The sequence below is a fragment of the Anolis carolinensis genome, unplaced genomic scaffold, assembly GCF_035594765.1.
Source record: "Anolis carolinensis isolate JA03-04 unplaced genomic scaffold, rAnoCar3.1.pri scaffold_9, whole genome shotgun sequence".
Lineage (NCBI taxonomy): Eukaryota > Metazoa > Chordata > Lepidosauria > Squamata > Dactyloidae > Anolis > Anolis carolinensis.
In genome coordinates this window covers 9,502,304-9,515,312 of record NW_026943820.1, presented here as the reverse complement: position 1 = coordinate 9,515,312, position 13,009 = coordinate 9,502,304, and the positions used below count along the sequence as shown (strand labels likewise).

Here is a 13,009-nt window from a genome sequence, read left to right as displayed (position 1 = left end):
CCCTCTGGACACATTGGTTAAATCACAAAACATACAGGTCACTGGATTTATTATTCCAAGACCAATTAATTTGCTCATATGTTAAACTTCCATGCTTTCCTTAATATCCGAAGGAAGCCAGTACAAACAGTTGCAGGTTTGCATAGCCCCCCCCCCCCCCCCGAACTAGGCTCCAAATTGTATGAAATGTACATGATATCAGCTCTCATGAGAACCTACCAGAAGTGCAGGCTGAGAGAAATGTGGGAGATAAATGTTTGTCTCGGTCAAGGTGCTTGGAATTGCGGAAACAGGACATGCAACAAAGACAGGCCCACTTTTCCCAGAGAATTAGAGATAAGGAGAGGAAAAGCAGGTGTGTGAGAAATGATGTTATGGGAGGGACTGAGGCCTTTTAAAGTTGTTCCTCTTAAAGAGAGGGAGAGAGAAAGAAAGAGACTCTTTCTCCTTGTTATCTTTATTAATGACTTAGATAAAAGGTTAGAAGGCATGACCATCAAGTTTGAAGACTGGAACCAATTGGGAGGGAGTAGACAAGCAAAATTCAAAATGATCTTAACTGATTCGAAAGATTATTGGCCAAAACTAACAAAATGAAGTTCAACAGAGACAAGAACAAGATACTCCACTTAGGCAAAAAAAAAAAAAAATGAAATGCAAAGATTCAGAATAGGGGACGACTGGCTCGACAGCAGTACGTTTGAAAAAGACCTTGAAGTCCTCATGGGGAACAGGTTAAAGATGAGACAACAATATGATGAGACAGCAAAAAAAAAAAGCCAATTGGATTTTGTCCTGCATAAATAGGGGTCTAGTGCCTAGACCCAGGGAAGTCATGCTACCCCTCTATTTTGCCTTGGTGAGACAACACCTGGAATCACACTGTGTTCAGTTCTGAGCACCACAATTTTAGGGAGATGTTGACAATAAGCTGGAATGTGTCCAGAGGAGGGCGACTCAAATGATCAAGAGACTGGAGAACAAGCCCTATGAGGAGCGGCTTAAATTGCTGGGCATGTTTCGCCTGCAGACGAGAAGGCTGAGAGGAGACATGATGACGGCCATGGATCAAGAGACGAGGGGAAGTCAAAGGGGAAGTCATAGGAGGATGCAAGCTTGTTTTCTGCCACCATGCTCTGGAGACTATCTGCCTCATCACACTAGAGCATGAATCCACTTTAAATCCGGTTTCTGCCTCCTGCAAAGGCTCAGGAGGTTCTCTTGGTAGAATGGGGTTGGACTAGATGACCCAGGAGGTTCTCTTGGCAGAATGGGGTTGGACTAGATGGCCCGGGAGGTTTTCTTGGCAGAATGGGGTTGGACTAGAAGGTCCGGGAAGTTCTCTTGGCAGAATGGGGTTGGACTAGAAGGCCCGTAAGGTTGTCTTGGAAGAATGGGGTTGGACTAGATGGCCTGGGAGGTTTTCTTGGCAGAATGGGGTTGGACTAGATGGCCTGGGAGGTTTTCTTGGCAGAATGGGGTTGGACTAGATGGCCTGGGAGGTTCTCTTGGCAGAATGGGTTTGGACTAGAAGGCCCGTAAGGTTGTCTTGGAAGAATGGGGTTGGACTAGATGGCCTGGGAGGTTTTCTTGGCAGAATGGGGTTGGACTAGATGGCCTGGGAGGTTTTCTTGGCAGAATGGGGTTGGACTAGATGGCCCGGGAGGTTCTCTTGGCGGAATGGGTTTGGACTAGAAGGCCCAGGAAGTTCTCTTGGTGGAATGGGGTTGGACTAGATGGCCCAGGAGGTTCTCTTGGCAGAATGGGTTTGGACTAGAAGGCCCAGGAAGTTCTCTTGGTGGAATGGGGTTGGACTAGATGGCCCGGGAGGTTCTCTTGGCGGAATGGGGTTGGACTAGATGGCCTGGGAGGGTCTCTTGGTAGAATGGGGTTGGACTAGATGGCCCGGGAGGTTCTCTTGGTAGAATGGGGTTGGACTAGATGGCCTGGGAGGTTCTCTTGGTAGAAAGGGGTTGGACTAGAAGGCCCAGGAAGTTCTCTTGGTAGAATGTGGTTCGACTAGATGTCCCAGGAGGTCCTCTTGGCAGAATGGTGTTGGACTAGATGGCCCAGGAAGTTCTCTTGCAGAATGGGGTTGGACTAGATGGCCCGGGAGGTTCTCTTGGTTGAATGGGGTTGGACTAGATGGCCCGGGAGGTTCTCTTGGCAGAATGGGGTTGGACTAGATGGCCTAGGTGGTTCTCTTTGGAAAAACAGGGTTGGACTAGATGACACTGGAGGTTCTCTTGGCAGAATGGAGTTGGACTAGATGGCCCGGGAGGTCCTCTCGGCAGAATGGGGTTGGACTAGATGGCCTGGGAGGTTCACTTGGTAGAATGGGGTTGGACTAGATGGCCCGGGAGGTTCTCTTGGCAGAATGGGGTTGGACTAGATGGCCCGGGAGGTCCTCTCGGCAGAATGGGGTTGGACTAGATGGCCCGGGAGGTTCTCTTGGCAGAATGGGGTTGGACTAGATGGCCCAGGAAGTTCTCTTGGTAGAATGGGATTGGACTAGATGGCCCGGGAGGTCCTCTTGGTGGAATGGGGTTGGACTAGATGGCCCGGGAGGTCCTTTTGGCAGAATGGGGTTGGACTAGATGGCCCGGGAGGTTGTCTTGGCAGAATGGGGTTGGACTAGATGGCCCGGGAGGTCCTCTTGGCAAATTGGGGTTGGACTAGATGGCCCGGGAGGTCCTCTTGGCAGAATGGGGTTGGACTAGATGGCCCAGGAAGTTCTCTTGCAGAACGGGGTTGGACTAGATGGCCCGGGAGGTTCTCTTGGTTGAATGGGGTTGGACTAGATGGCCCGGGAGGTCCTCTTGGCAAATTGGGGTTGGACTAGATGGCCCGGGAGGTTCTCCTGGCAGAATGGGGTTGGACTAGATGGCCCAGGAAGTTCTCTTGCAGAATGGGGTTGGACTAGATGGCCCGGGAGGTTCTCTTGGTAGAATGGGGTTGGACTAGATGGCCCAGGAAGTTCTCTTGGTAGAATTGGGATTGGACTAGATGGCCCGGGAGGTCCTCTTGGCAAAATGGGGTTGGACTAGATGGCCCGGGAGGTTCTCTTGGCAGAATGGGGTTGGACTAGATGGCCCGGGAGGTCCTCTTGGCAAAATGGGGTTGGACTAGATGGCCCAGGAGGTTCTCTTGGCAGAATGGGGTTGGACTGGATGGCCCAGGAAGTTCTCTTGCAGAATGGGGTTGGACTAGATGGCCCGGGAGGTTCTCTTGCTAGAATGGGATTGGACTAGATGGCCCAGGAAGTTCTCTTGGTAGAATGGGATTGGACTAGATGGCCCGGGAGGTCCTCTTGGTGGAATGGGGTTGGACTAGATGGCCCTGGAGGTTCTCTTGGTAGAATGGGGTTGGACTAGATTGCCTGGCAGAGGTTCTCTTGGCAAAATGGGGTTGGACTAGAAGGCCCGGGATGTTCTCTTGGTAGAATGGGGTTGGACTAGATGGCCCGGGAGGTTTTCTTGTCAGAATGGGTTTGGACTAGAAGGCCCAGGAGGTTCTCTTGGCAGAATGGGGTTGGAGTAGATGGCCTGGGATGTTCTCTTTGCAGAATGGGGTTGGAGTAGATGGCCTGGGAGTTTCTCTTGGCAAAATGGATTTGGACTAGAAGGCCTGGGAGGTTCGCTTGGCAGAATGGGGTTGGACTAGATGGCCCAGGAAGTTCTCTTGCAGAATGGGGTTGGACTAGATTGCCTGGCAGAGGTTCTCTTGGCAAAATGGGGTTGGACTAGAAGGCCTGGGAGGTTCTCTTGGTAGAATGGGGTTGGACTAGATGGCCCGGGAGGCTCTCTTGGCGGAATGGGGTTGGACTAGAAGGCCCAGGAAGTTCTCTTGGTAGAATGGGGTTGGACTAGATGGCCCAGGAAGTTCTCTTGGTAGAATGGGGTTGGACTAGAAGGCCCAGGAAGTTCTCTTGGTAGAATGGGGTTGGACTAGAAGGCCCAGGAAGTTCTCTTGGTAGAATGGGGTTGGACTAGATGGCCCGGGAGGTTCTCTTGGTAGAATGGGATTGGACTAGATGGCCCGGGAGGTCCTCTTGGTGGAATGGGGTTGGACTAGATGGCCTGGGAGGTTCTCTTGGTAGAATGGGGTTGGACTAGTCTTCCCATGTTCCCCTCTCAGAGGCACCAAATGCTCCCACCCCATAGAGAGAGACCTTCCTTGAGCCTTCTTCTCTCCAGGAATTGTGGAGCCACTTTTGTCCTTCCTCCCTTGTATCCTTCCTTTCTCTCTGTCCACCACAGAGGGGAGGAAGGACTCCTTGAGAGCTGGGTTGGGGTCCTGGATAGAGAGAGAGAGACACACACACACAGAAAGAGAGAGAGAGAGAGATCTGTGCACGAGCGCGCGCCCCCGCGGCTGCCTCTTTCTCCGGAGGAGGGCGGTGGGGGGCTTCGGGAGTGCTGGAGCTGCTGCTGCTTCTTCCTCCCTTGCCTCTCCTCCTTTCTCCTCCGCGCGTGGCTTCTTTGTGCCGTGCAGCTGGTCCTGGAGGCATTCAAAAGAGAGAAAAGCCTTGGAGAGAAAGAAAGAAAGAAAGAAAGAAAGAAAGAGGGAGCGAAAAAGAGCGCTTGCTTTCCTTTGCGTCGCCGGCCGCTTGCGCTTTCTCTGAGCCTCGCCTCACCTGTCCCTCCCTCACCTGCTGCTCTTGCCCTGCCTCCCTCCCTCCTTACCATCATCCTCTTCCCTTCTTTCTCCCCCTCCTTCCTCCTTTCTCCTCCTTCTTCCCCTTCTCAGCGAGGAGCACAACTTGAGCCTTCTTTGCATCGCCGGGAAAAACAAAAAAAAGGTGGATCTTATTGGGAAGACTCTCCAAAACTTCATCGCCCCCTCCCTCATTCCCTTCTCCTCCTCCTCTTTTCCTTCTTCCTCTCCTCCATCCCATCCTTTCCCCCCTTTTCTCCAAAACTCCCATCTCTTCCAACATGGATGTAAGGTTTTACCCACCTTCGTCGGGGAGCTCTCTACCCGGAGATCCTTCCAACCTGGACTTTGCCCAGTGTTTGGGTTACTACAACTACAACAAGGTGATTATGACTTGCTTCTTCTTCTCAATCTCCTTATATCCCCCCCTAACCCATCCCCTTTGTGTATCTGGTGGTGTTGTTCCATTGCTGTGGTCCAAGCTGCACCAGACTTGGGACTTCATCACACTAGAGTTTGGATCCACTTTAAATCCACTTTAAATCCGCTCAGCCAGACAACTACAAAGCCCAGAATTCTGCAGGAGGCAGAAACCAGATCTAAAGTGGATCCATGCTCTGGTGTTCTTGGTCCTTCCAACTTTGGGGTTGTTGTTTTCTTTCTGAATCCAAACTTTCCTAAGTCATCTCAGTACAGCTTTGACGCCTATCCTATTATTTTTTTTCTTTTCTTCCCATCTCTAATTTATTATTTCTCTCTATCTCTGGGAGGATAACATCCCTTATTATTTCTTTTGAGACCCTTGTAAACACACGTCCGTACCTCCCCAAAATGTGAACCTTGCGGAATCGTCATTCTTTCATTGGTCGTGGGGATTGGAATTGCTGATGGAGGGAAAGTGTGTGCATGGTGTGTATCCCAGACAACAAGAACAGCAAAAAAGAGAGGCATGTGTATCTCTGATTTTATTTTCTGTCTATCCCTCTCGTTATCTCTTTGCGAGGATAATATTCCTTGTTATAATTTCTTTAGAAACCAGGCACAGTTTGATTGTAAACACACACTCGCACCTTCCCAAAAATGTGCTACTTTCGGAATCGTCTCTCTTCCATTGGTTGTGGGGATTTGACTTGCTGATGAAGGGAAAGTGTGTGCATGGTGTGTATCCCAGACAACAACAACACCAAAAAAGAGAGGCATGTGCACCTCTGATTTTATTTTTTCTCTCTCTCTTTATCTATCTCTTTGCAAGGATAAGGTCTCTTATTATTTCTCTAGGAACCAGGCACAGTTTGATTGTAAACACACACCCGCACCTTCCCAAAAATGTGCTGCTTGCAGAATCATCACTTTTCCATTGGTTGTGGGGATTTGAATTGCTGATGAAGGGAAAGTGTGTGCATGGTGTGTATCCCAGACAGCAACAAGAACAGCAAAATAGAGAGGCATGTGCAGTTTGTAAAGATGCCGTTCTCTATCTTTTCTGGAACCTGGAACAATGGACAGTTTTGCTGAGCCTGCTCTGTCTGAACTATTTGGAGAATTCGCAAGCCCAAAGATGCCACTGATGTCTCCTTTTTTATCAGTAGAGAATAGACTTTCTTCTGTGTGTGGTTTTGGTCTTGGTATTTGTGTGTATTGCTGTTGTTGAATGTTAGGCGATCTCTCATTGTGTGAGTATGATGGCCTTCCAAGTTCTTGGAAGACGCCGGTGTGTGAGTTTTTTTAATGTGTGGAGGTTGGTGCACAGCCGATCAACACACAGTCTTCACAGAGTGAGGGTCCCAACCAGTGGTTAACACTACGACGGTGACTTCTCAATCCATCGCAAGTGTGTGTATTGAGATTATTATGTTATAAGAGAAAGCAGTGGCTTCTCAATCCATCACAAGTGTGTGTATTGAGATTATTATGTTATAAGAGAAAGCGTTCCGGCGATTGTGCATTGTCCCTTCGCCCCTCCCTTATCTGCCTCTCTGTATCCAAATCCTCCCCCAAATTCCACCACAGTTCTCTTAAGACCATAACTAAAGCTTTGACACAAATGTTTATATGGATGTTTTCTAGGAATCTGATGGGTTTGCCTCCAAGTAAATGTGCTAAAGATGGGAACTAGTTAGTACTTCAGTTGTGATCAACACAAAGAAAACAAAACATTGGACGAGCCAACCAGAGTTGTAGAATTTGTATGTATTTTTATTCATGGCTTTTGTAAGATGGCACAGTGTATGTAACTTGCAAGAAGGGAAGGACATTTACCACATGTATAAATGTGTGTATTTCAGCCCTGGCTCCTTTTCTCCAAACAGCCATGAAAGAACAGGGAAATGCAAACTTCGGAGGGACAGCCGTGACTCATGCTATTCTGAAAGGGACTTCGGCTGTTTGCATTAGGCTGTGTCAACAGCACACTGGGTTATTAGCACCAGGCCCTTCATATATGGATATAAAGATCCCTTTCACAGCCAGCTCCCTCCCCTCTGCCCTGCCTATGCTCTGTTTGCCCAGCCCATGGGGCCTCTGGTGAGACACTGCCTACAATGCTGATGCATAAAGGATGCTATCCAAAGAATTAGCCAGAGATTGGATTTCCTAATAGGAATGATGATGATAATAATAATAAAAAGTTTGTAAAGTTGAGGAGAGAAAAGAGGGTTTTTTTCTGTTCTCAGAGCTTGTCTCTCAGGAGGTTGTCATACAATCAAACTCTCCTAGAAAGGGAGGTACTTGTTTCAAATACGCTGGGCCGGGCATCGTGGTTGTGTTTGAGTTTGAGGAAAGCTGATCTGGTGTTTGCCTTGTCCTGTTGTAGCCAAAATCTGCTGATCTCTTTTGTCAAGTGATATCGAACCACTCCTGGAGAATGCCTGCTTGCGCATGCTCCAGGGAAATACAACACCAGGAGTATAAGCATGCTGCTCTGTTTATAGTATGAAGAGAGAGAAAAAGCAGTGGAGGAAGGGGGGAAGGAGAGGCTCAGTCTAGCACAATTGAGAAGTGTATTATTATATTATCACCCCTGAGATTTAGGTTGTGTTAGTTACCCATGCGTTGTTGTATAGTAGGACTGAAAGTTGAATTTGTTTAGAAAGTTATTTGATCCTTTCTATTTGCATTATGTACTGTATGCCATGTTCATTTTGGTGTGGCCACTTAGGAAAATATCTGTGTTGACAATGGTTGATTGACTGGTTTCTTGACCCTATCAGGTGCGAGTTGCTTCAAAATTAGTTTGTTCAAGCATTTTAAAAACAACTTTTACATATACCTTTTGTCATGATGATGCAGGAAGACATGGTGCATCTGTTAAATGCAGTTTCTTAGAAGATCAGACCCTGTTTTGACCTCCTAGGAAGCTGTTAATACAAGAGGTGCTTTTGCATCAACTTGTGCTCACTGTAGAGGATTTGTACGCTTTGCACTGTGATCCTAGGCAATGATGAGAAACAAGGAGTGTTTAAATGGCTTGTAAGAACAATGTACTTTACTTCTTTCCTTTGCTGATTGGATCTAAGCTACTCCTGGCTGTGTTCTCATCTGAAGTCACATTGCATTGGTATGTGTTTACCATGCAAGTTGAAATTATTGGAACCAGAAGTGTTTGGGATTTTAGATTCTCCTCTTGTTTTGCATAGGCATAATGGGATTTCTTGGAGTTGGAACCCAAATCTAAACATGATATTTATATGTGTTTCATATAGGCCTTATGCATATAGCTGGAAGGTTCGATGGGTGAAAAACTCAGGGCTATGTCTGTTTTTATTGTTGTTTTTATTGTTTTTATTGTTATTTTAAAGCTAAGTGTATTGTTTTAATCTATTTCTGTAAACCATTCCGAGCCAAACTGGGAGTAGCGGTATACAAGTCTAATAAATAAATAAATAAATAAATTTAATGCACAAATTGTGCATGAAATGAAATTTGTGTACATTGAATCATCAGAAAGCAGAGGGGTCACTATCTCAGCCACTTATGTCGGCAGTTTTGGAGCATTTTGGCATTCAGATTTCTGCATATGGGATACTCAATATTCATTAAGTGTTGATAGTTATACAGAACTAAGTTGTATTTAAGAATTTCCATGTTGTTGCTGGTTCTGGGGCTACTACATGGTACCAAAATCAATCCAACATCTTGCACAATTTATGGTGTTGTGAAGCTTATCTGAAGCACAGGGACACTAAGGATCCAGTGACTTTGTGTTTTGGACAAATTCTTTTGAGCAAACATTGCTATGCTACTTTTTTGAACAATAGTAGTATTTTGATATTGCAACTTGAGAACTCAGTGCACTTGAATGACAATCTAGAGATTGTCATTCAAGTGTGGTACAGCTGTTATAATATTGGAGTAGGATTTCCAGGTTCATATCACCATCGAGGAATGAAACTCATTGGATGCCGCCTTGGCCAGTTACTCTTTCTCATTATATCCAACAAGGTTCACCTTTATCTTCTACCTGGCAGTGCCAAGGCCTGATCTTGATGTCTTCTTCTTGCAAGATCTGTTCCACCAGTGGGTTATAACCACTCTGCTCCACATATCTAAGAATGGTCACACTTGTACAATACTCTTGTGTCAAACTAGATGACTTCAAATCATCAAATTAGCTGAAGCAAGAGGGGCCATCATTACATCTTTCTTCTTGTGGACCTTGCCTTTCTCTACTCCTCGCCCACTATATTAGTGACAGCATGATCCATCTCATGCATCAGCACCTTTATCCAAGGAAGCTTCTTTTCAGAGTTAAAAGAGCACAGATTACAGTGAATTAGACAACTAAGAGCAATGGCATTCTGTGGTGGGAAGGGTAAGCCATTAATCTGCTGTGGAAACATGGAGGTGATGGTATCTGAAAAATGATATTGTAGATCTTGAAAAGGTGCAACTAAAATGATCAAAAGACTGGCGCAACTCCTCTATGAGGAAGGTCACTGTGTTTGGTATTATATGGCTTAGAAAAGAGATTGGCTTGAGTAGCCATGATTGAACTTTAGTTGGCCTTCCATAGTTTAACTTTTATGAATTTGATTATTCAGAGATGAGATGAACATGCCCTTTTAAGGAATCTCTAAGTCCTGTAGTATAATTCTGTAGTCAATTTTGGCCAGAAGCTGACTACACGGCTGCACTGGAGGACCCAAAGATTTGTAGAGAGAAATTTCCTCTTGGCACTTGTAGGTTCACTAGCGTGATTTCAACAACCTCTTCTAAATGTTGATCATAATGAGAGATTCCAAGATTAATTCATGGTTTCTCCACTTCCATAACGGCACTGTGCCATTGTGAAAGTGAAGGACCTACTATATATACAGTGGTGTTGAGAAAATACATTGAGGTAAATGCTGGATGTTGGGTTTATCCACTGAATGATGGAGAACACAACACATGTTTAATGTAATGTACCATTACAAAAAGTAGAGAAGGATTGCATATTTGAATGACTTTAAAAGGAAGTTGAAAAATGCAACATTGGGTCCACGTATAGTTTTGATGAAGGCATAGCCTCTCCAGTATGAGCAACAGTTTGCCTTTTCATATCATTTTTTGAAAACCTGACATGCTTACCTTGCTTATGAACCTTCCATTGGAAATTGGTTGGCCATTGAGTAGAATGCTGAGCTAGATAAGCATTTGATCTAATCCAGTAAGACTTATCATGTGTGTATTTTGTCAATGTCTAAAGGGTTTTCCAATAGGAGTTACGTTGCTGTATGTTTTCCGGGCTGTATGGCCATGTTCTAGAAGTATTCTCTCCTGACGTTTCGCCCACATCTATGGCAGGCATCCTCAGAGGTTGTGAGGTTTGTTGGAGACTAAGCAAGGGAGGTTTATATATCTGTGGAAGTTCCTGGGTGGGGGGAAGAATTCTTGTCTTTTGGAGGCCAGTGTGAATGTTGCAATTAATCACCTTTGTTAGCATTGAATTGCCTTCCCAGCCTCACATCCTGGCCTGGGGGAATCCTTTGTTCAGAGTCGTTAGCTGCCCCTGTTTGATTCCTGTCTGGAATTCATCTGTTACTCTAGGAGTTACGTTATTTCTAGCCAAGGAGCAAGTAGGTGGTTACCAAAGCCCAATGTACCTCCTAACCAATCTGAAGCCTAAGGGCTTTCCTTAGTTGAATGAGAGAAGAATGGCACATATATAAATCTAAACAATAATTGAATCATGATGGAGCCTCCAGTTGTGTAGCGGGTTAAACTGCTGAGCTGCTGAACATGCTGACCGAGAGCTGAAAGGTCAGCAGTTCGAATCCGGGGAGCAGGGTGAGCTCCCACTGTTAGCCCCAGCTTCTTCCAACTTAGCAGTTCGAAAACACGCAAAGGTGAGTAGAGCAATAGGTACTGCTCTGGCAGGAAGGTAACGGCGCTCCATGCAGTCATGCTGGCCACATGAACTAGGAGGTGTCTACGGACAACGCTGGTTCTTTGGTTTAGAAATGGAGATGAGGACCAGCTCTCAGAGTTGGACACGACTGGACTTAATGTCAAGGGAAAAACTTTACTTAATCAAATCATGAATGTTTGTGTGTAAGTGAGAGTGAATAGCAGGCCCCAAGTGCGTTCCCCTACTCTATGCAGCAAATGATCATTTTTGGGATCGTAGTAATTGTGCTTAAGTGTAGCATACATGCTAACACCCTTGTTCAGTATGCTGTGACTATATTGCATTTCATTCTCGGAAGGATTCATCTTTGTTAATACACTCACAAACTGGACTGATCTGGAAAGTCTTTGCATATGACATAAACTAAATGATTGGATGTGGGAGCACACTGCTTCCATAAATAGCCTTATTTCAGAGAGGGGGGGTGATATAGATGATGTTTCACAACACAAGGCACTGCAAATGAGTTTTGCAGCTGCGCTATCTAAAAAACGTCCAATGCAAACACTACAGTTTGGTAAATAGATGGTAGAGATAAAAGAACGAGCAGATGGCCAACGGATGCTTGTGTGTCTTGCGGCATAACACTTAACTACACGGCACGTTGTAGTGACCCTTTACCTGCTTGTTTGCTATAACCAGGAGAGGCAACTTAATTTGTTCTACTTTTCTTCCTAGGCAGCTTGAAGCTGTTTAATATGGACCACAGCCGTTTCTGTTTGTAGTATTGTTCTTTAGCTATAGAGGTGTGTTTGTGTTACATTCTCAGCTATAGTCTCTTGCAATTACAGCAAGACTCAAAAGGCAGTGTTAAAAAGTGCCTTTTGAGTCTTTCATACCAAATAATCCACAGCTTGATGGCCTTTTATTCTGTTAATTTTTCACAGGCGCATAGCAACAGACGTATTGACAAATGGCACGTCTTTGTTGGTGTTTTAATGCCAACCAAGACTTGCTTTGCAATCTGAAAGGTTCTGGCCCCATGGAAATGGGACAAATAGAAGATACTAGCCTGGGGCCCCAGTGGTGCCCGGGTTAATTTGAAAAAGGCATTATTTGTCTTTGAATGTTATGTATTCTGTTTGGAGTGGGTGAACTACAATTCCCAGAATCGTGGGTCAATCCTCCTCAAACCCTGCCAGTATTCAAAGTGGGCCATTTTGGGTCTGTGTACCAAGTGTGGTCCAGATCTGTCATTGGCTGGTCATCACCTGGCTGCAGTGCTGTCTGGATGGGGGTGAACTACTACAACTCCCAGATTCCCAGGGCAATTGTCCCAAAACATCTGTCAGTATCCACAGTAGGCTATGTTGAGTCTGTGTGCCAAGTGTGGTCCAGATCCGTCATTGACTGGGTTCAGTGGTCTTTGAATACAGGTGAACTACAACTCCCAAAATCAAGGGCCATTCCCACAAACCCCTGTAGTATGTTTAGTTGGTCTGGAGGCTTCTCGGTATGAAGTTTGGTCCTGGTCCATTGTTGGTCACTGTTTCTCTGGATGCAGGTGAACTATAACTCCCTTTCCCCCAAACTTGTCCAATATGTTCTGTTGGTTATGGGGGCTCTGTGTAACACCCCTAAGCAGCGTGAACACTGGAAACCAACACGGAGGCCAATAAACAATCTAATATCTTTATTAAAGCAATAAAAGTTCTAAACAAAAATAAGCAGAGTATATAGTCCAGCAGTTGACCTTTTAGAGACGATCAAAATTAGTCCAATAAAATGAAGTTAAATGTCCAGTATTAGAGTCTAAAGTCTATAATCCAAATAACTGAAACACACTCAAACTCTTTGGAAGTTTGAGTGGGGAAAGAACAAGATTCTTGAAGTAAAGTCCAGAACAAGGATTCAAGGCTAGGCAAGGTATTTCGTGATGGATCTGAAAACGCAGTCCAAACTTGGCAAGGAGTGGAACGCAACTCCCAGACTACTCGTGAGTAAACGCACCGGTGGGCCGCTTGG

General features: G+C 45.6%; 1 protein-coding gene across 1 annotated transcript in view; it reads left to right on the top strand.

The window, feature by feature from the left end:
• The first annotated feature begins 4,276 nt into the window (after positions 1 to 4,276).
• The window catches only part of tox3 (TOX high mobility group box family member 3), a 145,215-nt gene continuing 136,482 nt past the window's right edge, over positions 4,277 to 13,009 (top strand). The window contains exon 1 of the mRNA XM_062961567.1: positions 4,277 to 5,039. Coding sequence (XP_062817637.1) covers positions 4,938 to 5,039 — 102 coding nt within the window. The 5' untranslated portion in view covers positions 4,277 to 4,937. The remainder of the gene's footprint in view (positions 5,040 to 13,009) is intronic.